General features: G+C 34.8%; 1 protein-coding gene and 1 long non-coding RNA gene across 2 annotated transcripts in view; one reads left to right on the plus strand and one right to left on the minus strand.

The window, feature by feature from the left end:
- kn (EBF transcription factor-like knot) overlaps nt 1–24556 on the plus strand; it is a 185976-nt gene that overhangs the window by 153391 nt on the left and 8029 nt on the right. The window contains exons 7-9 of the mRNA XM_065354908.1: nt 7522–7603; nt 21865–21982; nt 22079–22233. Of these exons, the coding sequence (XP_065210980.1) occupies nt 7522–7603; nt 21865–21982; nt 22079–22233 (355 nt within the window). The remainder of the gene's footprint in view (nt 1–7521; nt 7604–21864; nt 21983–22078; nt 22234–24556) is intronic.
- Nucleotides 1–24556, minus strand: part of LOC135839058 (uncharacterized) — an 86674-nt gene that overhangs the window by 2958 nt on the left and 59160 nt on the right. The gene's annotated exons all lie outside the window — the stretch shown is intronic.

The raw sequence follows: 24556 nt of genomic DNA on the forward strand, positions 1-24556 counted from the left end.
TCTTCTTTGGTTCAAAATCATCTTCCAGAAAAAACATAATTTTTGGCCTCTCAAAATCAAATCCTTTAAACAGTTTGCTTTCAAACACTGAGCCGTCAACAACTACTCCGATTTTTTATTATGCCTAGTAAAGATGAAATTTACAAAATTGCCAAAAAGAAGAAGGCTGAAATGATGACCTAGCTCAAGGATATGCTAGCTGGAGGTTTTTGTAAATCTAAGAAAGCCGTTAAAATTTCTAGTTCAATCAAAGAAGACAATCCAATCATTATCAAAAATAAATTTAGTACAATACAAGTTGCTGACATTCTGGACAATAACCCTAATCCAGTTCTAATTGAAGAAGTTGAAGAGAAAATTCCGCCAATATTTCTTACTGAATACTCTGATTATATTCACGAGTTAGCTGTGATTAAGCGTATTGTTGTTAATGACTTCAAGATAAAACTCCTCTCCAACATAGATGACTTCTGCAATTTAACGCAACAGTATGATCAGCTTTGTAAGAAATATTATATGTTCAGAAATTCTCAAGAAAACAAATTATCAGTTGTAATAAAAGGACTGCCAACTACAATAGATGAAGCTGCTATTAAATCAGAGCTGGAGCTCCTTCAAATACCAACAATCATGGTCACCAGATTATGTAAAAATGGAAATGTGATTCCTATAAATGTGATGTTACAGTACCAAATTCTGCTGATGGCTGTAAAATCTATAACGTAGTATCTCTGTTTCATGCGATTATCACTGTTGAGAAAAAACGCACAATTCCTCAGTGTTTTAGATGCCAGAAATTTTGCCACACTCGTAATTATTGCAATCTGTCGCCAATAAATAAATAATAAAAATCTTTAAAAAACTTTCACTCTTGCATCGCTCGGGCGCTCGGGCCAATTTGTTTTTCGTTTTAAAATAAAAAAATTTACATTAATCGAGCCCCCAAAAATCCAAAACAGAAAATGAAAATTTTTACAAGTCCTATGAATAATTATGATATCAATTAGCAAAATTGACATTTTCCCCATCAGTTGGCAAATTTTCAGTAAACACAATATACCCTTTCCCTTTCTCAAAAAAAATCTCTATGTAATGGCTTGGCCATCATTTGGAGCATCAATTCACTTGAATTCGAAAAAGGGGTAAGATCAAGAGGTTGAGGGAAGACTTCTCCACATTTTATGTGATTTGATTGAAAATTCGTTCCCAATTCTTAAAAAAAAGAATAATTCTCAATGTTTGATGAGTTTTGAATTTTTTGATTAAAATTCTCAACCAATCAAAGAGTCTACATTTTCTCCAAATAAGTCCAAGGCAAAGGAAACTCCCCCCCCCCTCCATCATAAATGTCAACTCGTGAAAAATACATATAAGTAGGAGTAGGTAGATGATCAAGTGGTGAAAATAACACATTTTGAGAGTCCAAACTTTTATAGAAATCATCAAAATTGAAAATAAATAAAAACTTCGCACTTAAGCTAATTTTTTCTAGTAATTTTCAAGTGTTTTTGAAGTATTTCAATCAACGCATTAAAATAAATCATGGTTTTTAAAAATATCACATCGAGAACTAATTTGTACGTAGACGAAAAACTTGAGGATTTTAAAAATTAGATACCTACAGCGAAACAATATGAAATTATTGCTTACAGCAGGTTCGGTAGACATCCTAAATGGGCCTCTTGGGAGTACCATTTTGTTAGGCATAGACACCCGTCTACAGTTTTTACTTCCAGGACATGCTCTATTCTATACCTATTACCTACTGCAAAATACAGATTCTGAAAAAGAAAGGCCTTCGTACAGGAGTTCGACATGTTTAAGGATACAATTTAAAATCAGTGTTCTTTTTGAGTAAAACTACCCAACTAAGTCATTTTCATTTCTTCCATATTCTTTGAAATATTTCTGTCACGTTGCAAATCTTTCACATCATCAATTTAAACGAATCATTCGCCCATTCACTAACATACTTTAGCATTTCACGAAAAATCCATTCGAAACAAATATTCGCATTTGAAATTAAATTTCATCAAATCGCCAACAACATTATACACGAATCTGAACATATCCGTACAGTAAAACCATATCTACTCGAACGCAAATATTTAATAATTCGATGCTTCGGCTACATGCGACGATATGCAGGGGTTCGAAATACACGATTTTTTGTATTTTTTCAAAATCCATCGCGTGCCTCAACGACACATAAAATGTTATTGATAAAATAAAACCGCGAAGAGAGGTGGAATAAAACACAAAAATTAATAACGTTAAAAAAAAGCGCGGTCGACTTTCCTCATGTAGTAAAGAAAAAAAAATTCGATAATTGCGCAGTTGAAAATGGTGTTGGCGCGAATACGTATTAAAAGCGTATGTTGCAGATAAGAGAGTATAGAAAGCGAGCGTAAGAAAAGAAGCCTAGTCCTTTCGTATCATTTTTCGCTGTCAAAATCGTAAGAGTTTCGAATTTAGCACCCCAATTATGAAGCAAAGAGGCCTAAAGAGAAGGGAATTCTAAATCTATAAATAATCTATGAGAGGCTGCTGTACGTTGAACAGCTTGCTATCCGTGTTATATTTTTATAGCCACCCTTCTTTTTTTTTTTAAAGTCCCTGCAATCCCTCTGCAGTGCATTTTTTTCTTCTTACTTCTTCTTCTTCTTCCAAGAGGTTGTTTTTTTTTATTCGCATAAAGTAAAAATTGACGTTATTGATTTTAAGGATGAAATTTTCATTCGCATCATGGTAGACTATAATGTACGAGGCGATGAGGTGTTGCCAATTAGATGTGCTTTGAGGATATTATTTCGTGTTATTGGCTAATGAAAAAATATAACAATTAGCCCTACCTACGTTTCTAGGCTATTTTGGTATTTAAATTATTATCTCGAGGGGGCTATAATTGCACTCAGTTTCACTTCAGCACAATGATCATTCACCAGCCAAATTCATCTCGAAAAATTATAGGGAACAGGGAGGAAGGGGGTCCAACTTTTTTAGACGTCATCAATGGAAAATTTCATTAACTATAATTCACCAATTTTTAAAATATGTTCATAAAGCCTGATCGAAAAAACAGGTGAGGGTGACTACTTCTTTTTTCTTTTGAAAATTCTGATTTTTATCTCTCCCAATATAACTGAATTGTTTCATTTCAAAAAAATATATATATATTGGCTAAAAAATTAAAGAAGGAACTACTTTAATTGTTTTTGGAGCATTAGAATCTTCAAACAAACAGCTGAGAAGGACTCAAAGGAGGGATAAATGTGTTGAAAATTATCAAAACTTGTATTTCAGCAATTTCTAGACATATTTACATGGCACTGACTCCTTCGACACAAAAACCAAATCCCACAGGGCTCATTTGGAAAGATTCAAATGCATCAACATTTTATATAAACAGCGAAAATTCACCTCATCCAATGAGAAGGGAGGGGAAGAGGGCTGAAATAACTTACTCAATACTCATTTTGAAACATTTTGTTGCCACGTTGGCTTTTCCAGTTCCAAAAAGATGGAATAATTGCACCCCCCCCCCTCTCGATGATCCTCTGAGGCGAGTTTTTCTCAAAAGAGATATCAGAAGGAATTTTAAAGCAAACTTGTCAAAAAAAAAGTATTTTTATTGACAGGTCAACTAAACTTGCAGATTATACATTTCAGCACAGGACTCGCACGAAATTTTTCGAACTAGACAATGCTATAGATCTAAAGAGCATATAAAAATTTATCTTCAGCTCAACTTTCAATTAAGTGTATTTTTTGATTTTTGATGAATTTTTGAAAATCAAATTTAGGCTAAAGATAAGACAAAAAAAAATCAAAATTTTACCAAATTGACCTATGAAGCTGAAACTTGGGATGTGTCCTATTCGTTAACCTGCCAAATCGATTGAAAACGGTTTCAACCTGTTTTGAGCAGTTCTGGAGCCTCCAGCGGATTTTTGAAAATTGAAATTTCCGCAAAATTTCATCAAATGGAGTTATGAAGCCGAAATTTACTCTGCAAACTAATTTCAATACGCTATAAAATCGGCTGCAGGTGGATTTCAAGCCGTTTTGAAGCTTCCAGCGACTTTTTGGAAATTACTGGAGCCTCCAGTAGATTTTTGAAACTTGAAATTTCCGCAAAATTTAATCAAATGGAGTTATAAAGACAAAATTTACTCCTCAAACTAACTTCAATATGCTAAGAAATCGATCGCAGGTGGATTTCAAGTCATTTTGAAGCTTCCAGCGACATTTTGTAAATAATTGGAGCCTCCAGTTGAATTTTGAAACTGAAAATTTCATCAAATTGAGTCATAAAGCCGAAATTCACACTGAGAACTAATTTCAATACACCATGATGCCAATATCAGGCGGATTTCAAGTCGTTTTGAAGCTTCCATCGACTTTTTGTAAATTACTGGAGCCTCCAGTATATTTTCAAAAGTTGAGATTCCTACAAAATCTTATCAAATGGAGTTATGAACTTGAAATTTAATCAGCAAACTAATTTCAATACGCTGTGAAATCGACTCCAGAGGAATTTTAAGCCATTTTGGAGCCTCCAGCGACTTTTTGGAAACTACTGTTTTTCAAAAAATGCCACATTTGTCTGAATCAACTTTAGCGCTTAATAAATTACTGTGCGGAGTGAAGTTTGGCTTTCCAATTCCATTTGAAGACTTTTGTAGAAATTTCAGGATTCAAAAATCTACTGGAGGCTCCAGTAGTTTCCAAAAAGTTACTGGAGGCTCCAAAGCGACTTGAAATCCACCTCCAGTCCACTTCATATCGTATTGAGATCAGATTTAATGAAGTTTCGTGCAAATTTAATGTTTCAAAAATCTACTGGAGTCTCCAAAATTTTTTGAAAAGTCTCTGGAGGCTCTCAAATGACTTAAACCCCCCAGCATGCAGCAGTCGACTTAAAATAACAAGTTTAGCTCGGAGTTCAGCGTGATTTTTGCGATTTTCAATTTCGTTTAATGAAATTTTGAGGAAATTTCAAGTTTCAAAAATCCACTGGAGACTCCAGCAGTCTCCAAAATGTTACTGGAGGCTCCAAACCATTTTAAAATCCACCTACAGTCGGTTTCATGGGGCACTGAAATTAGTTAGCGAAGTTTTGTAGGAATTTCGAGTTTCAAAAATCTACTGCAGACTCCAGTATTTTTCAAAAAGTTGCTGGAGGCTCCAAAACGATTTGAAATCCATTTGAAGTTGACTTAATGACGTATTGAAATTAGTTTTCAAAATAAATTTTGGCTTTATAACTCCATTTGATGAAACTTTGTGAAAATTTCAAGCTTCTAAAATCTACTGGAGGCTCAAAAAATTTTCAAAAGGTTGCTGGAGGCTCCATAATGACACAAACTCACCAGCAGTCGACTTAATAGCGTATTTAAACCAGGAATTTCGGATTTCCAACTTCATTTGATGAAATTTTGAGGAAATTTCAAGTTTCAAAAATCTTCTGGAGGCTCCAGAATTGCTCAAAACGGTTTGAAACACTTTTTAATCTATTTGGCATAGGTCAAAAATAGGGCAATAATTTTGACTCGTGATGAATTTTTACATGGTCTTTCGATCTAACTTCATCAACTTCAAAAAATTTTCGTGCGAGTTCTCTACTGGAGACTCCAGTATTTTTCAAAAAGTTGCTGGAGGCTCCAAAACGATTTAAAATCCATTTGTAGTTGACTTAATGACGTATTGAAATTAGTTTGCAGGAGTAAATTTCGGCTTTCCGACTACATCTGGAAATTTTAAGTTTCAAAAGTTCGCTGGAGGGTCCAAGAATTTTCAAAAAGTTGCTGAAAGCTACAAAATGACTTAAGCTCACCAGAAGTTGAATTAATACCGTATTTAAAGTAGATTGCATCGTGAATTTTGTATTTCCAGCTTCATTTGATGGAATTTTATGGAAATTTCAAGTTTCAAAAATCTGCTGGAGGCTCCAGAACTGCTCAAAACAATTCGAAACAGTTTTCAATCGATTTGGCAGGTCAAAAATAGGGTATCAATTTTGACTGGTGATGAATTTTTACATGTTCTTTCAATCTAGCTTCGCAAAGTTTAAAAATTTTCGTGCGATTTCTCTAGTGGAGGCTCCAGTAGTTTCCGAAAAAATGCTGGAGGCTCCAAAATCACTTGAAATCCACCCGCAGTCGATTTCGTACTTCATTGACATTAGTTTGCGGAGTTTTGTAGAAATTTCAACTTTCAAAAATCTACAGGAAACTCCAGCAGTTTTCAAAAAGTTGCTGGAGGCTTCAAAACTATTTGAAAGTGACCTGCAGTCGGTTTCATGGCCTATTGAAATTAGTTTTCCGAGTAAATTTTGGCCTTATATCTCCATTTGATGAAATTTTGAGGAAATTTCAAGTTTCAAAAATCTACTGGAGACTCCAGAATTGCTCAAAACGGTTTGAAATTTATTTCAATGGATTTGGGGGGTTTAAAATAGGATACATACATTATAATACCTTTCAGCTTTGTAGGTCAATTTGGTAAAATTTTGATTTTTTTCTTATTTGATTTTAAAAATTCACCTGGCTGGTGATAAATTTTTGTATACTTTTTTGATCTCGTTTTGTACAGTTCAGAAAATTTCGTGCGAGTTCAATGTTGGAAAACAAAATCTGCGATTTCGGTTGACTCATCAATCAAAATGGCCGCCATTTTGTTAGCAAGACCAACTTTTTTTTGTCCAAGATGGCTTCAATATGTTCCTTAGAATGTCTTTTTTGAGAAAAAAGCTGTTCCTGAAGATGGGGGGAGGCAGGGTAATCATTCCTCTTGTCATATGTCGAATTATACTTACATAGATGAATGAGCCTGAATATTTCTCCGAACTCCCTGACCCGGCTCCTCCACCACGACAATCCCAAATTTGAAAAAAAATCAAAAAAACACCACCAGAATTCTTCTTTGCATTCACTTCAAATATGGCATTATTTCCATCATCGAACACGTGTAATAAAACACCCTCACGAATCAAATCGAGACGTAAGACGAAACGTCGCGACTTATTGTCCTCTCGAGATGAAAACCAGTTGTTGTAAACATTAAACACGCAAAAAAAGGCGGAGGAGGGGAGGGGGGGTTTCCGGGTAGACGGTTTCGCACATCACATCTAAAACTTTTCCAATTTTCACCGAGTATATTTAAATTGAAGACGCGGTATAGTACATAACAAAGCTAAATCTTACACACTTCTCTGTATCCCGGTATAACTTTTGTCTTATGGTGACAAATTTTAAATTTAAATCATGACGTCGTAGAAGATATTCGAGAGGGTAACGTACTACTTACGAATTATTCGCGCCAATTGTTCGGCAATTTCGAATAAAACGCATTACCCTGCAACCCAACGACGACGAGAGAAAAATTCACCTTGTTAAAATTTTCCAAGCGTAAAATTATAAGCAGAAAGAAGTACACATATATCTAGCACCTTTACAGTATATACGAGTACGAGTACCTACTAACAAAACACTCTGTGTTTGTGTTTCTTTATTTTTACAGATATTTTCTCAAATTCTTCCTCAAGTGCAATCAAAACTGTTTGAAAAATGCCGGTAATCCTCGAGACATGAGAAGATTTCAGGTAAGCTAGCGAGCATGAATTCAACGTACCTACATACATAGTTACATAAAAAGCTTTTCGCGTTGGGTTGTGGGGGGGGGATATTCGCAATGAAGAGGAGCCCGGAGACAAAACACATTAACCTTTTCGACGATGTGAGATGAGAGCTACAGTGAACAAGTCGAGATGTTGCCGAATCGGTTGCTTTAAATAATTCAATGTCGATGTTATTAAGTACACCATTCATCTTATACACGCCATAGAGCTTCGGAGTAGGTATAGCATAGTAGGAGAGCAGCGAAAACTGCCAACACGAAATTTCTTCTTCAGTCTTAGTTGATTAAAAAGTGTAAGGAAAAAGCACGTGTGAAGAAACGTACAATTTTATAATCTCCCCTTACATTTCAACGAGGCAACGGTCCTCCGATACCACCGGCGGTGGGACGTGGTGGGTACCCTGCTCAGATAAAATTACATTTACTTTAAGGGTTCTAAACTCGCCGAAAGTAATTAGTTTAACATAAGACGAAGAGGTGCGCGTCGACGGCAGCGAAGGGAACACGAATGGCGTTACTCCCTTTGAAACTAACTTTAAATGGTTAACTTTTTAATTGCTACAAAAGAACCTTCAACTTTAACACTTTTCCTCGATGTTAACTTGAAAACTAACTTCTTACAAGAAATTAAATAATTCTGCCTTTTTTTTTTCTTCTTCTCTCTCTCATCCTCCTGCTCTTTTCTTCTTTTCTTTTTTTCACTCTTTCTCCTTCGACTCTTCATTTTTTTTTTTTTTTGTTACTCATCGTCGTCGATTCCCTCGAGATATGGATTTTTTTGCTTTAAAATTCCGATTCGCCGCCGTCACCGCTGCGAAAATATTCGTTGTGTGGAGAATTTGGGCGGACGCGTTATAATTTTTTATTATTTAAACAGTTCTCTTCCCCTCCTCCTTTCAAGAGCGATGCGATAAATTGCCGAGACAATTATCAGATTTTAACGCTCCGGCAGAGTCCGCTAAAATAAGTCGATACACACGCGAGTTCGGGATATTTCACAATAATTTTGTAAAAACATTTTTAAAAGAATTTTCTTTCCTATGTACGGTTGTCGGTTATTTATTTCCTGCTAAAAATCGCCCTTCTTTTTCGACTCGACTCGGCGATTGCGACTTTTCTTCCATCGAGTCGTGTTTTTTCATTTCCAAGCATTTACGTCTGTGCTGCTGTGAGATGACGCCGCGCCGTTTTTCTTCATTTTTCCTGCCCTTTTCCCCTCCTTTTTCGTGTTCCTGGTCCCATGGTTTTGCTTTGAGAAGAGATAAACAAGTATATGTCGTACGCCAAGATTCTTTTCCTCGATGTTGGAATATTTTTTTTCAAAGTACAGGTACCTATAGTGACAAGTTGGGGGAAAATCTCGATGAAAGGGCGAGCAAAGTATTTTGGTTTGGTTTTCAACAGAATTCGGATGGTCCCAATTTTCTGCAGTTCAAATTTCTTGGAATTACTACTTAGGCACAATTAAAGGAGCAGAAAACTGCTGAAAATTACAACAAGGACCAAGGTGTCTCATAAAAAGAGCTAGGTATACGCAAAAGCAAGACTATTGTCGAGAATTTTTTAAAAGGGCTTCGATTTCTTAGGAAAGGGGGGAAGGGAGAAGCAGTGATCGAGTCAAAATTCATTCTTCGAGATAATATTTTTTAAGATCAAAATTTTCTAACATCAAAACAAAAAGAAAATTAAATTTTCATCGGGAAATATCTTCAAACATTTCAATTCATTTTCTATACCGAGGGTGGGGGGGGGATAAGGCCAAAATGTACTCAGAACAAAATTTTTCTACTTAAAAAAAAAAAAACCTAGAAAATATTTGAGAAAATCAAAAATTTTGAAAACAAGAGAAAATAGGTATGCGGAAAATTTTAAAGTTTAATATAAAAAATAATTTAGAAAAATACAGGTCTTTTAATTTAGGAGGGGAGAGGAGAGAAACATAGGGTCAAAATTTAAACGGTATGAATTGTTTTGTTTGTCAATAAAGAAAATTAGAAAAACTCAAAATTCTGGAAAAAACAAGAAATCAGAAATGAGAAATTTCATGATTTGATTTCTAAAAAAATTAAAATAAGGTATAGGACATTTTTTTTGCAATTTTGAAAAATAAAATTCAAGACATCTTGGAAATTTTGACAAAAAAGCAATCCTGCAAAGTGTCTAATAATAAAATCCAAAAAGCTTGAGTACTTTTCTATTCCCATTTACGTATTCATTTTCAAAATTAAAATTCGTATCAATTCCAGTCTACCCATAGTCCAGCCCCCCCCCCTCAAGACTTCAGGATGCCCACACGTTTTCAAAATTCTGAAATGGCGACTTATTCTAAACAACATATTTTTCTCAATGCAGGTTCATGAAATTTATCTTCTTACCTTCATCTTACAAAAGTATAGTGCCAAAGGTTTGGATTTTGTAAAACTATTATTTTTGAAATACTCTCCGAATAATTTCTTTCTATTAATTTTAGGAATTTTATTTTTGATAAAGAAAAGCAACTACAAGGTGATCTACTAAATTAAAAAAAAATGAAAAAAGATGACCTTTTGAAGACCGAATTTCCGCTTATGGATTGACCTTTTTTTAAAATTTCATTGGGTTGAAATTCGATTTCAGTGGAAAATTTTTATATAGTTTTTTGTTCGATCAGTCCAGGATTTTTCACAATTTCAGTGTTAATGACGTCATTACCACTGAAATTTTATAAATTTTCGGGAACTTTCAAGTAATTTCCAAGATCATTTATCATGATAAGGTTACTTCAAGTGATTTTTTTCTCAATTTTATTTCATTCTGATAACCTGTGATTATAATTTTTTGCAAATTTCCACATTTTTTTCAAAACTAAGCATTTGGGCGATACTTTCCAGGTCAGTTTTCACGATATCTCATTGATTTTCAATCGATTCAAAGTACATACGTAATACGTATATTTATGACGTTTCAATATGTTTTTAATAAAAAAATTGTAAAATTTTGCTGAATTACCTATACTGATTTTTCGAAATCCATTTATGGTAATATTCAGTAACTTTGAGAGGGGAGGAGGTTGATTTTACAACTTTTATTATACGTTTCGCATTTTTGAAAAATTATCATCCAATTTTCAAACATAATAAGATAAAAATTTAGTTTTTTAGTTTTTTTGAATTCGTTTTTTCTTGGGGGGGGGAGGGAGGACTGATCTACACGAAAATTGAATACAAAAACAGTAGAGAATATTTTCTACCCGAGCGAAGTAAAGGTGAAGGCTTTCGAAAATTTACAATTTGTAAGGTAGAAAATAATCATTTTTTAAGCGGAATATAAAAAATTTGTTCATTTCAGACCAAAAAGATGATTTTTTGATGATTTTGATGACCTACTAGACACATTGGAATTGATCTGAGCGAAGCAATTGCAAAATGTTTCGCAAATTTACAGCTCTCAAGAAGAGAAAAAATCATTTTCGATGTCAGAAGCCAATTTTTGTAATCTTGGTTTTCAGATTTGAACAATAATTTTTGGAAAAATCAAACAAATAAAAGTGAAAAGTGAAGCGGTCTGAGCGTGAAAATACCCATTTTCGTAATTTAATACAATTTTTAGGCCAAATTCGTACTTTTTTTTGGTACCATTGCACGATTTTTTGTATCAGCAGGCAACCTGTTCTTGGACATTTCTGACGAAAATGCAGGACTCTTTGACAATTTTGGCAAAAAGGCAGCGCAACAGAACACATATAAAAAACCGGATAAAAGAAGGGATAAGCAGGATTTTTAGAAACCCTCACAATTGAAAAAATTGATCAATATCGTGAAAACTTGCAAAATGACGAAAAAGTAGGTACCTACTCATGACAAAATTACTTAAATTTGAGCTAAAATCTCGCAACATTTTTTAAATTTAATACATAATTGAAAATGACCAATAATGGATTGAATATTGTTTAAAAAATCAACGAAAAATCATGAAAATTTGATCAAATTTCAGTAAAATTTAGAAAAATTCAGTACCTATAATTGCACAAAATTTCGTTTGAAAAAAAACTAATTTTGAAAAAGAATAGGCTACAAGTTGATTAGGTAGGTAGTTCGAAATTTCAACAAAAGAATACCCAAATCTCAAGTATTGAAGTCATTTTTTGGATTTTTTGTAAATTTTAATAAATTTCAAGAACTTAAAAAAGCTGTTTCAAAGCAATTTTTGAACTTTTTTTTGAAAATTTGACTCTCTTTCGCCTTTTTTTGAAATTTACGAATTGGTCAAAAATTTACTTTTGTACTCAGCTCCTAGAAATAATTTCGATCGATATCCCCTCAAAACGGTCATGGGGAGCCCAATAAGCATATCGACTCAAGTTGTACGAACTGAAGTTCGTTCTTGGCGCATCCAGAGAGATAGGAAATTTCTGGAGAAAATTAAAAAAATTGCCAGAGGCTTCCAAATGGCTCAAAACTAGTATTTGTTGATGATGTGGGAGTTGAATTGAAAGGAATTTATTCACATTGGTTCACTTCGCTCAAAAAAATTAATTACTTCTTGAAAAAGTTCAAAAAACGCCTTCGAAACAGCATTTTCTAAAATTTTCTAAAATTCGTCAGAACAATCCAAAAATAAATGTTAACAACTGAAATTATTACATGAGGGGGGGGGGGGGGTCTGAAGGACATGAGATTTTCATCTAGTTTGGTTTCATTCAAAAGTTCCCTCAATTAGGTGTACTATTTGTTCATTCACTTCAATTTTCCTCAGGATTTCAAACAACTTTTTCCTTCGTACTCGATCATATGCCTTCTCCAGATCAACAAAGCACATGTGGGTCTGTAGGATATATTCTCGTCTCTTCTCCATTAGCAGCTTTGTTGCGCATACCACATCTATGCATGATCTTCCCTTTCGAAATCCATTTTGGCATTCCAATATTATTAGCTCCGCATGGCTCTTGATTCTTCTTGCTAGCATCTTTGCAAGTATTTTGTAAGCAGCATTCAGTAGGCTAATTCCACGGTAGTTTCCTGGGTCATTTCGGTCTCATGTTTTGAAAATGGGTATTACAATTGCAGTGCTGAAGTCTTCTGGTATGGTCACATCTGATAGTATTTTATTGTAGAAAGCTAGCAGTCTCTTCTTAACGGTTATTGTGGCATTCTTGAATAAGTATGTTGGTAATTTATCACTGCCTGGGGCTTTTCCATTTCTGGAGCTTTTCAAGGCTCCATCTAGCTCTTCCCAAGAGAATGGCTCATACTTGTTCTCCTCATGGTTTGTCACTTCAATTTCATTGTCGGGATCACTCCATAGGTTCGTGTAGTATTTGACCATTTTTTCACAGTCTGGTGGGGCAATGTTGGCTCTGTGTACCTCATCTTCCAATATTCTTTTGATTATTTTGTACACTTTTGGTTTCACTTTGTATGTATCCCTCTCCATGTTCGCCACAAACCTTTTGTATTGTTCCTGTCGTGTCTCTCTTATCATCTTTTTTTGTCTTGCGGCACTGTTCTTTGTAGCTTCCTTTGTCTTGTTCATTCTTTGAACTCATCCACTTCCAGAAAAGGTTTTGTTTCCTCTTCACTTCTCCTGATTGTTCATCGTTCCAGATTTTCAGCTTTTTGTGGTGTTTTCTACTTGATCTTTTTCTTAGTGCCTCCTCTGCTGCTCTCTGTACAATAGTTTTCAGGCACACCCACTCCTTTTCTACAACCTCTTCTATCAGAAAGTCTTTTTCAATGATTTCCATTCTTCTTTTGTACAGCTAGTTTGTTACTGAATCGTTTAATGAGTTGATGTTGAGTTGCATCTGTCTACATTCAGTTGACTTTCCTATGTTGTTGACTCTAATGGCTGCTTTGACAAGAAAATTTGTCCAATTCAAAAACCTTCAATTTATTCAGGTATTGAGGTACATACAAGAGATTTGAAATAAACCGGTGTAGGAAAATTGGTTGTAACGCTCTCGAATATTTTCAACACTTCTAGTGCTCTTTATAATCCTTTTAAGGATACCGTTTGAAAAAAAATGAACCCAGGTCTACTGTTTTTTTCACATTTTGGAACATTTTACACCCCTCCCTCTCACTTCCTCAAACTCACCCAGGACTCGGGAGCTCCAACCAATAGCCTTCGGATCATCCACTTCAATTTTCAAGTGAAAAAATTGTTTAATCAAGGAAATTTTTGGCTCCTCAAATGCATCTGATAAGATCAAATTTGAGTATTTTTCATAGGTACATTAACATACTTATGTTTCACCTTGCTTGCATTTTCTGGTTTTTGGCTCAAAAATCTTCGTCAATATGTTGTGAAAACGTTCAAAAATTACTCAAACACACATTTTCAACATTTTCGAGGAGTTTAATGTCTCTTGCTTTTCAAATTACCTCAAAATCCTGAAACCTACCCCAAGAATGATCAAGACATTAAAATATAATTCCTCGCGCCTCATAGAACTAAAAATTTAGCAAATTACATTCTCAGCCCCCTCCCCCTCCCCCTCCCCATTCTCAAACACCATTTTCAAAAAAAACAAAAATACATCGAACCGATTCCATCTGTATTATTATATTTTAATAAATTTAATACCGAATAATCGAATATAAAAAATATCCGCGAATAAATAATAAACTCTGGCTCGAATCTTAATATACGCTTTTATGAACGAACACGCGGCGGTGAAACAAGGGTTCGAAAAATATGTACATGAACTTTACCAACTTTTGACGTGACTGTTCACCTTGCTTTAGAAAAAGTTCTCGTTTAATAGAAAGCATTTTACAAACTACGGGTATACCTAAACGTATAGTACCTACGTAGTACGTACTCGTATCTCTCTCTAGCTACTAAAATAATAAAATGATATATTTTAACTCGATTCTCGACGAGAGTCTCAACGCAAAATACAAATACACGTATATATTACCTAGGTTGTTTTTGCAGCATCTATTCTTGATTCATTTTCAAGTACAAATTGAGGTACCTATACGTAGATATATAAGTATACAAAACATTTGTATCTGTCTGCCCTGTTTTTCGCCCCTTCGACTTTCGCAAGCATGCTATTGCTATTGCTATTGCTATACCTGCGAATTCGTTATTTTTTGTCTACAAATAGTGTTTGGAGAACAATTCGCGTAGAATTTCGTACATACCTAATAATTAATTCGACGTCACTCGTCGACCAAAAAAAAAGGGGGGTGGAGAAAACAGAATAATTTTTTTGTCGCTACGGTATAAAGTACGAATATAGAAAATAAACAAAACCAAAACATGGAAAAAAAAGGAAGCGAGGAGAAAAGCTCGTCCGAAGAATACCGTCGTCGGTGGTCGGAAGCTCGTTACGTTTTTCATTTTTAATTTCATCATACTCCTCGATAAGTTATTGAAACGAGATTAATTCGCGCTTTAATTGACGAGATTTGGGCGAAAGTTTATTCAAAAGCCGAGAACATCTTTCCATTTGATGTCTGGAATCGGTGATGATAAGAGCTTAGTGCCACTACGGATAAAGAGCTTCGCTATTAAAGGGGGTTCACTGTTCAGAAATCGAACATTCAGTCGTTCCTATGGGAACGGAAAAACTGGCAATTCCGGGTACTAGCGGGGCGAACGGACGGCCGGCGCGGGGTTCACGGTGTAAAGTATCGCGGAGACGGAGACGCGCGACGGGCAATTCTCCGAGCGTACGACTATATTCCCGAGGGGCGGACTGCATAAACCCCAAGGGAGGAGGAGTTTATTTCTACATCTTGTTCTAGTATACCGTACACTACTACGTACCTACTCTCTCTTCTTGTACCCGCTCACAAGAGCTTTTCCCCGTCGTCCGTGATTTTCTTGCTACGTCAAAATGGTCGCCGCTCTATTATGCCGACAAAGTTTAAACTTTTCTTCTTCCACTAGCTGCTTTTTTTCACCCCCTTCTTTCGTTTTTTCCTCCGCCGACGCCGCATCCTTTCGTCCTTTCCACTCGTCCTCCGATCCACACATAGTACTACCATGTACAGATACCAGTGTGCTATACGTACAACTATATCTATACCTCTATACTAATACACACGCAAACACGCGCAAAACATCCCCCATCCCTTTCGCAACCTCGTCCCATTTCTTCTTCTTCTTCTTCTGCCTCCTCTTCTACTCCTTCGACCATATATACGCCATGCAACCATGTACGAAACATTTAAACTTGTGCAACATTAAGTCGCCTACTCTCTCACACATCACACATATGAGGAGTATGGGATATGGATTTGGATACCCAACTACCCACCACCGCAATCCACCATATTTCAAAGAACCCGAGCCCATGTACACGTACACAAAAGCAAAAGCAGAATAAAAAACATCTCTACAGCAAATTTTTTCTTTCCCTCTGTCTCGCCTCCGCGTCTTTTCAACTTTTCAAATTCAATCTATACGCACCGAATCATTCTCATTTTCTTTTCCACGTACCTACTCGAATAGGCTGACTCGAATGAGCGAAAATCTAATACCAGATACATACAATTTTTTCACTAGGCACCTTATCGAAACTTACACCCATATTTTCGGCGAATTTCTTCACCCCCCCCCCATTTCAAGACCTGAGAGCCCCAGTCCTGAAAAAAGAAGCAATGGGACAGGACAGCGAGAAATCTAATCCAAGAAATAAACACGATATTTGAACTCGGGGCCCTCAAACTCTGACAGGAAAGGAAACGTGGCGTTCAAAATGAGGGCGTATAGTGGGAGAGATTTGAAAATTTAAAGCAACAAAACTAGCTCAAACTTCTGAAATTACCTATCATGAATAAAATGTGAAATGAGAGGTAAGGGTGGGTCATTTTTCAACATTTTTTTGAAATTGTATGAAGCCTGGGATAAGAAATTATGGCCACATGACCTCTACAAGGTGTAGAAAAATTATATTTTTGGGTCAATGTTTAACCTTCCTGGTAAGAGTACAAAGTTTAAAAAACGTGAAAATTTTTGAATAAATTGTTAAGTAGTTGGAAAAGCTCCAAGTTCACTTTGACAAGTTCATGAGTTCTCAAAATAGATAGCATTTGACTTTTTTTTTCAAACGCATGCAACATTTTTCAACTTTTTTGAACTTTCAAATCTCATAGGGAGATTTTTCCTATACGTGTTAGGTATATTATCGATGAGCACATTTGGCCATTATTTTTTTGCCAAGCTTCATAAAATTTCAGAACCCCCCCCCCCCCAATATGAACGACCCACCCTAAAGAAAAGGAATCTCGCAGGCTGAAATTCATTTTTGAAATGATTTTCACCCCCTCTGATGACCCAAATTTTTTTTAGGGGTATCAAATTCAAAATATTTGGTAAAATAATCTTAAGTTGGGCGTTTAAATATGTTTCCAGAGTGTGCTTGGTTCATTTTTTGGAGTCACCCCCCCCCCTTCACCTTTGTTGATCCAGCCCTTTTCATTAGGGATGAAAATTAAAATTTTTTTGATAATCAATGTACGTATTCATTCACATGAATTGGTGTCTGGATTGTACATATGTTTTCAAGGGTGCTCAATTGATTTTCAAACTTATTTTTCACGATGTATCGTAACCTCGCCCTTTTATAGGGAGATAAAAATTCAAAAATTACACGATTTGTACAAGATATGACTCCACATTATTACAAGTAGGGTGTAGACATTAGGAGAATTGAACATTCAACCTAACAAAAAATGATTTAAAGTATACCTACAAAGAATTTTTGATATAAAAAATCAGCCCATATTTTGATTATATATATATGTAAACTACGGGAGGGGGAGAGGGAGTAGGGATTGGTAATAACACATCATGTCGACTGGTAAATTTTCAAATTTTTTACAATTTTACCATCAAAATTTTTAAAAATTCGAGGATGTTCAAATTTTGAATTTTTCAAAGAGAGAATAAATCGGAAATTTCAAAGTTCAATTTAAAAGATCGAAACCAGGATATTTTTCAAACATTTCTACATTTTTTTTATAAGGTGAGAAGGTAAACATTCTTGTTGATTGTTTTCTTTCAATTTTACATTGACAAAATCAAAATTTCAAAATAGAATAAATGCAAAATTCTAAAGTACATAGAAGCTAAGAAATAAGAAATAAAGACAATTTTTTTAGACATTCCTATGTCTAAAGAAGTGGAAGAGGGAGGGGGGGGGGTTAAAATGTTGTTAGATTTTTTTCAAAGTTGTATTAAGTACATATGAACTTTTAGAAAGATCTTTTATTTTTCAAATAAGTGTTTCTATTTTTTGAGGAGTGAAGAGGCGGGTGATCAAATTTTTATCAGATGAAAAATTTTTGAAATGAAATATTCAAATTTGATTTGATTTTAAAATGGTAAAGTAGCAGGACTTTTTGGATATAGGCCTACACAAAAAAAGTAGGCCAGGAGCAGGTTAGCAAGAAACACGAGCAGAAAACAGAACAAAAACGGGATAAGTAAGTACATGAACTGTTGGACATCTTGTGATCTCATTTTCACACAAGTGTTTATTGTTTCTGATTCTAAAAAAAAAATCTTCCAATTTTCTCCGATATTTTTCACTTTTCAAAAGTTTTTCATCGATTTTCATCACACATGAAAAAAAAATACAAATATACATATGTAATGCAAAACAGCTGCACACTTGAGTAAAATTGACTTTTTATCAAAAATTTGGGAAACGATGCCTTCTCCCAATTTTTTAATTTCATTTTCTATTGATAAAGACCACTTTAGTAACCAATACGCTCAAAGTACACAAAAAGTAACCAGAAAAGTGATAAAACGTAAGCAAAACATTTTGATGCAGAAAAAAAATCACGAAAAAACATATCATTAAAAAATGAAATAAAATGAACTACTTTGAAATTTTTTGATAAAAAAGCGAGATTTTTCGGCAATTTTTGGCAAAACAAAACGAAACTTCAACAGTTTTAACAAAAGAAGGGCTTTTAAAAAAATTTTGGCAAGAAAGTGAGACCTGGACAGTTTTGAATAAAATAGATTTTTTTGGCAATTCTTGAAAAAAAAATAACTTTTAGCAATTTTTTCAAAAAAGGTGATTTTTTACAATTTTTTTCAGTAAAAAGCAAAACTCAGACAATTTTAGTAAAAAGCAGAACATATTTGGGAATTATTTTTTTGCAAAAAAGTAACACGTTATAGCAATTTTGGCCGAAAATCCAAAGAATTTTGCAAAAAAGTGAGAACTTTTTTGAAAAGCGATTTGACAATTTTCAACAAAAAGCAGCCATTATTGAGAATCGGTTTCGAACAAAATCAGACCCGCTCTACAATCTTTGAGAAATAATTTCTCGAAAAGATAGTAAAAAAGTCACATTCTGGTCACCAATTTTCGATCTACGAGTGCTATTTATTTTCTTCAAAACTTCACAAACAGGTACTAGGTACTCTCTTCAAGCTAAACCAGTCTCGAGTTATGAACTTTCCAAAGTTTGTAGTTTTGTAAGAAATAGAACATGAGTAAAAATTATGAGCTTCTTAGACCTTTTCATTTTACGAAGCGAAAAAAAATTGATCACATTCCATTATTATGTAATGGAAAATTTTATGCTCTACATATCGCTAGTTCTCCATCAGTTTTTCTGCAGAACTTTTGATCCTCCCCGACCTTTTTCCTTACCTCTCCCTCTCCCCACTCCCCCCCCCAAAAAAAAAAATCAGAATGATTTTCTGAGTTGGAAAATTTTTAGAAAATTTAATGCATCATTTTAAAATATAAACATTACAGGTGGATAGAAGAAGACAAAAAAAATAGCTCGAATTTTGATGAAAATTGATGGGGGAAGTTCACTTTGAGTGGGAGACTATACCCAGAAAAATTTTCAGCCCCTCAACTGTTCGGAAGAACTGAGCCATGGGGTCATCAAAGTAAAATAATTTTTGAAAAAAATCGTGATTTTTTGCAACTTTTGGGTAGCATAACCTGTGTACATAAATCCCTCGGTCACTCCCCTCAAAAGTTGTGATTTTGAGTTTCTGAACCTCCCTGATTCATTGAATTCAAAATTCAAGACCACTTTTAGCTCCTCTCGTCTATCAAGCGCTTGACGATTGATGGATTGAGAAAATTACAATTTTTCATCAACTTTAAAGCACTTTCCACCTTTTAAAAAATTATTTTTATGAAAAACCAACACTGAATTCGTGTTAAGCGGATCAAAATACCCGGATTATCACACTTTTCGTAATTGTTTCGATCAAATTTTCAAAATTCGTATTTTTTCACTCATTTCAGTGGATGCAAAAAAATCAGGCAAAAAAAATTGAATTTGGACAGTTTGATCAAAATAATTGTAAAAAGTATCGTAATCGGGGTATTTTGACCTGCTGAACACGAATCCAACGTTGGTTTTTCATAAAAATAATTTCATGCTAGCCAAAAGTGGAAAAAAGCCACGACTTTGAAAAAAATGGCCTATGGTCTTACTTTAAGGACCCCTGGATCAGTCCTCCGAACAGTTGAGGGTTTCAAAATTTTTCTGGGTAGTCTCCCATTCAAGGTAGACTTCCCCGCCAATTTTCGTCAAAATTCAGGGCATATTCCTATCTTTGAAGAAAGATCCCTGAAAATATTTCTGTCTTCCCAAGGGCATAATTATTTACATTTCTGGAAGGGGCACATCCTACAATTTTTTTGAACCCAGTTCACTGTTTTGCAACCAGTCGACGATAATTTCCAACATAAAACGTGATTACAGAACATGAAAAATTGATCATTTTCATCTCTCGTAATTGTCGAACCAGTTCAGTAAATTTTAAAACAGTCTCTTTCAAAAATAAAAAAAAAGCTACCTAAATTTTCGATTCCAAAACTCCAAAGTCTCATTCTTCTTCCAACCTTCCCTCAGAAATTGTCCAACCCCCAAATTCAAAAAAACCCCCACCCTAAGCAGGTGAAAAACCACACACATGAAAAACCTTCAACACGAGTATATGTTTTCATACTCGTACATTCACGCGTCTATATTAAATATTTTTTCTTTGTAATTGGCGCGTTTCGCTAATGTTTGGTGAGCTCTCTCGAATGCATTATTAACGCCGCGTCGGCACGCGGCACCTTTTAGAATCCATTTATATATCTAGTATCTACCTACGACGTTATAACAGTCATGCAAAATTAACGCTCATCATAATGGAATATTCGATGATCGCGAAATAAAATTAAAAATAATTTCCAAACCGCCATCACCACCAACATGACTAAATTCTGCTTTTGGCGCTTTAAAGCTAGGTATGGGAAACTTCTACCCCCCCCCCACCATTTGAAAAAAAACACACCCTCTCGAGTGAGCTCTTTATGTGTATAGAGATATACGACTCTGTAAATGATGCACATCGGTGTACCACAAGTTGGGTAAAAAAAATTCGCCAAAGAACTCGTCTGGGAGTAAATAGAAATACTACATAGCATAATATAATGTACTCAGATACACTCTCTATCTCTTGTTGGCGTATTTATTCGTAGCATATCTCGTATACTTACTTACATATACTTAGGTATTGGAACACACGTATGCATCAGTCTATATATACTACGATGATGGTTTTAAAAATTTAAAAGCTTATCCAACATATGCATATAGGTAGAGTAAGTACCTACGTATCTTTAAAACGTTATAATTAACTCGACGCATCGATGTTTAACAACGTCGACTTCGTCGTTTTATTGCTACACAAAATTTCTATAAAATTTACTTTGAAGCTCTTCAACACGAGCGACCATCAACGTTTTACACGACAACTCGTCGTAAGTAATACGATTACACACACGTATACCTCTACCTAGCTACTCATATAGAGCCAAAGCTAAAGCCAGTCATCCAGCTTGTTGGTACTGGGGGGAGGGAAGAGGGGGAGGTCTAGCTCTATGTACACGTATCCGTTTTGTCTTATAGTAAATAAAGTAAAAGTAAACATCTTTCTGCAAAAAGGGTTCAAACATAATAAAATGTAGGTACCAAGTACCCACCACAACCTAGTGCTAGGTGCTTCGTACGTATTTTAAAGATTTTCCCTAAACCATAAGATGTGTGCTTAATAACAAATTACTCGAAAAATGAAAACAGATGACACGCTATTAAACTTCACAACTTGTACTAACATCGGTGTAGTTTTAATTTTACGAGATATTATGCCTTGTGTATGTATTTGGGGACTATGGGGGCAGAGTTGAGGTATTTTTATGGTTTCACGTTGGTATAATGTGTGTGTGTTTTTTTTGTTTTGTCTATTGCGCAGGTTGTGATCTCGACTCAAGTCAGCGTCGAAGGACCACTGTTGGCGGTATCAGATAATATGTTTGTACATAATAATTCAAAGCACGGTCGTCGAGCCAAAAGATTAGATCCTTCTGAAGGTATGTACTCGTACCGATGATGAACTATCTGAATTGAGAGAGGGAGAATTTCCTATTTTTTTTTTTTTTTAAATTGTGTTTATTTATTATTTGCAGGACTGTATCCTCCGTTACCACTAGCCACACCTTGTATAAAAGCAATCAGCCCTAGCGAAGGATGGACGACTGGTGGTTCGACTGTTATCATTATTGGCGATCATTTTTTCGAAGGTCTTCAAGTAGTCTTTGGCACACATTTGGTGTGGAGCGAGGTACGTAAATATTTCACGATATTGTAGTCGATATAGATTGATTTCGAGGATAAATTATGATTGTCCAGTGGTGAGTTGAAGTTTTCCAGAAAACTATTCGAGTGTAGAAAAATGCTTGTGGGGGGGGGGTGTATGTTCGATCAATTTTTCTACATACTTATTGGCTGACGCTCTAGATAGATGAGCAATATTTGGAATTAGATCAGTTATTCAATTCTATTGTTTTCGTTTCTGATTTTTGAATTCTGTGTTGGGTTCTTGGTTTCTGATTTTTGGGTTCTATTCCTTGAAATTCTGATTCTTTATTTGTTCTTGGATCAGATCTTCAAAACGATGAATTCTTGATTGATTTAGCTCTTGGAAATTAGATGCTTGGACTCTGTTCTTGGATCGAGTCCTTCAAAATTGGGTTCTTGGTTTCAGTTCTTGGATTCAGAGTTTTCAAATTTGGGGTTCTAGATTTCTGTTTTTGAACTCAGCTCTTTAAAATAGCATTCTCGATTTCCATGGCTCAAAATTGGATTCTTGGTTTCAGTTCTTGGATTTAATACATGAAAATTATGTTCTTTGTTCCTATTCTCGGATTCAAGTCTTCAACGTTGGATCCTTGGTATCCGTTCTTGAATTCAGATTTTTCAAATTTGGGGTTCCAGTTTTCTGTTTTACATAGAATTCAGCTCTTCAAAAATAGGTAGCATTCTCGATTTCCAGGGTTCAAAATTGGGTTCTTGGTTTCAGTTCTTGGATTTAATACACGAAAATTGCGTTCTTCGTTTCCATTCTCGGAATGAATTCGTCAACATTGGATTTTTGGTTTCTGTTCTTGAATTTGAATTTATCAAATTTGGGGTTCTAGATTTTTGTTTTTGAATTCAGCTCTTCAAAAATAGCATTTTCAATTTCCAAGGCTCAAATTCAGTTTATTACTTAATTTTTTTTTAAAATAAAAGAGTAACCAGAAAAGCTCGAAAAAGTAACCAAAATCAATTCATCCAAATTGGGTTTTTGATTCTTATTTTCTGATTTAGTTCATCAGAATTATGGTCCGGTTTTTCAAAATTGGGGTCTTGATCTACATATGTATATCTCTGCTTTCAAGATCCAGTTTTTTTCAATTGGGTAGTCGAGTTTTGCTCTTTGATTTGAAGTCATCAAAATTTGGGTTTTGGTTTTCAAAACAGAGATTCTTCATTTCTTTTTTTTGAATAGGGTCATTCAGAATTGGGGTCTTTTATATACCTACTTGTAATCTCGGATTTAAGTATTTCTTGAAAATTGGGTCCTTGGTTTCTGTTCATGGATTCCATTCTTTAAAATTCAATTCTCGATTCTCCTGATCTTGAATTTAGTTCTTCAAAATTGTGTCCAAAGGTTCTGTTTTTTGGAGTCAGTTCTTCAAAATGAAGCTTTCTAAGTCTCTTTTTGGATTCAGTTTTTCAACACAAAGATTCGTTATGTCTCTTCTTGGATTCAGTTCTGAAAAATTGGATCCTTAGTTTCTGTTCTTGGATTCAGCTTTTCAAAACAGGGATTCGTGTCTCGTTTTGGATTCAGTTCTTCAAAAATTGGGTCCTTAGTTTCTGTTCTTGTATTACATTCTTTGAAATTTAATTCTTGATTCTTCTGATCTTCGATTTATAATTCTTCAAAGCTGGGTTCACGGTCTCTGTTTTTTGGAGTCAGTTCTTCAAAATTAACCTTTTTAAGACTGTTCTTGGATTCAGTTTTTCAAAACAAAGATTCATGTCTCTTCTTCTTGGATTCAGTTCTGAAAAATTGGGTCTTTAGTTTCTGATCTTGGATTCCATTCCTTAAAATTCAATTCTTGATTCCTGATCTTGGATTCAGTTTTTCAAAACAAAGATTCACGTCTGTTCTTCTTGGATTCAGTTCTTCAAAATTGTGTCCTTAGTTTCTGTTCTTGGATTCCATTCTTCAAAATTTAATTCTTGATAGCTGATCTTGGATTTAGTTCTTCAAAACAGAATTCACAGTCTTGGTTCTCGAATTCAGTTCTTCGAAATTGGGTCCAAGGTTTCTCAATAAATTGAATTTGAATTGTTTTTTTGGAGTCAGTTCTTTGAAATGAATCTTTCCAAGTCTCTGCTTGTATTCAGTTCTGAAAAATTGGGTCTTCAGTTTCTGTTCATGGATTCCATTATTTAAAGTTTAATTCTTGATTCTCGATCTTGGATTCAGTTTTTAAAACAAAGATTCGTGTCTCTTCTTCTTGGATTCAGTTCTTCAAAATTGGGTCCTTAGTTTCTGTTCTTGAATTCAATTCTTGATTCCTGATCTTGGGTTTAGTTCTTCAAAACATGGA

This window comes from Planococcus citri, chromosome 1 (assembly GCF_950023065.1).
Source record: "Planococcus citri chromosome 1, ihPlaCitr1.1, whole genome shotgun sequence".
NCBI lineage: Eukaryota > Metazoa > Arthropoda > Insecta > Hemiptera > Pseudococcidae > Planococcus > Planococcus citri.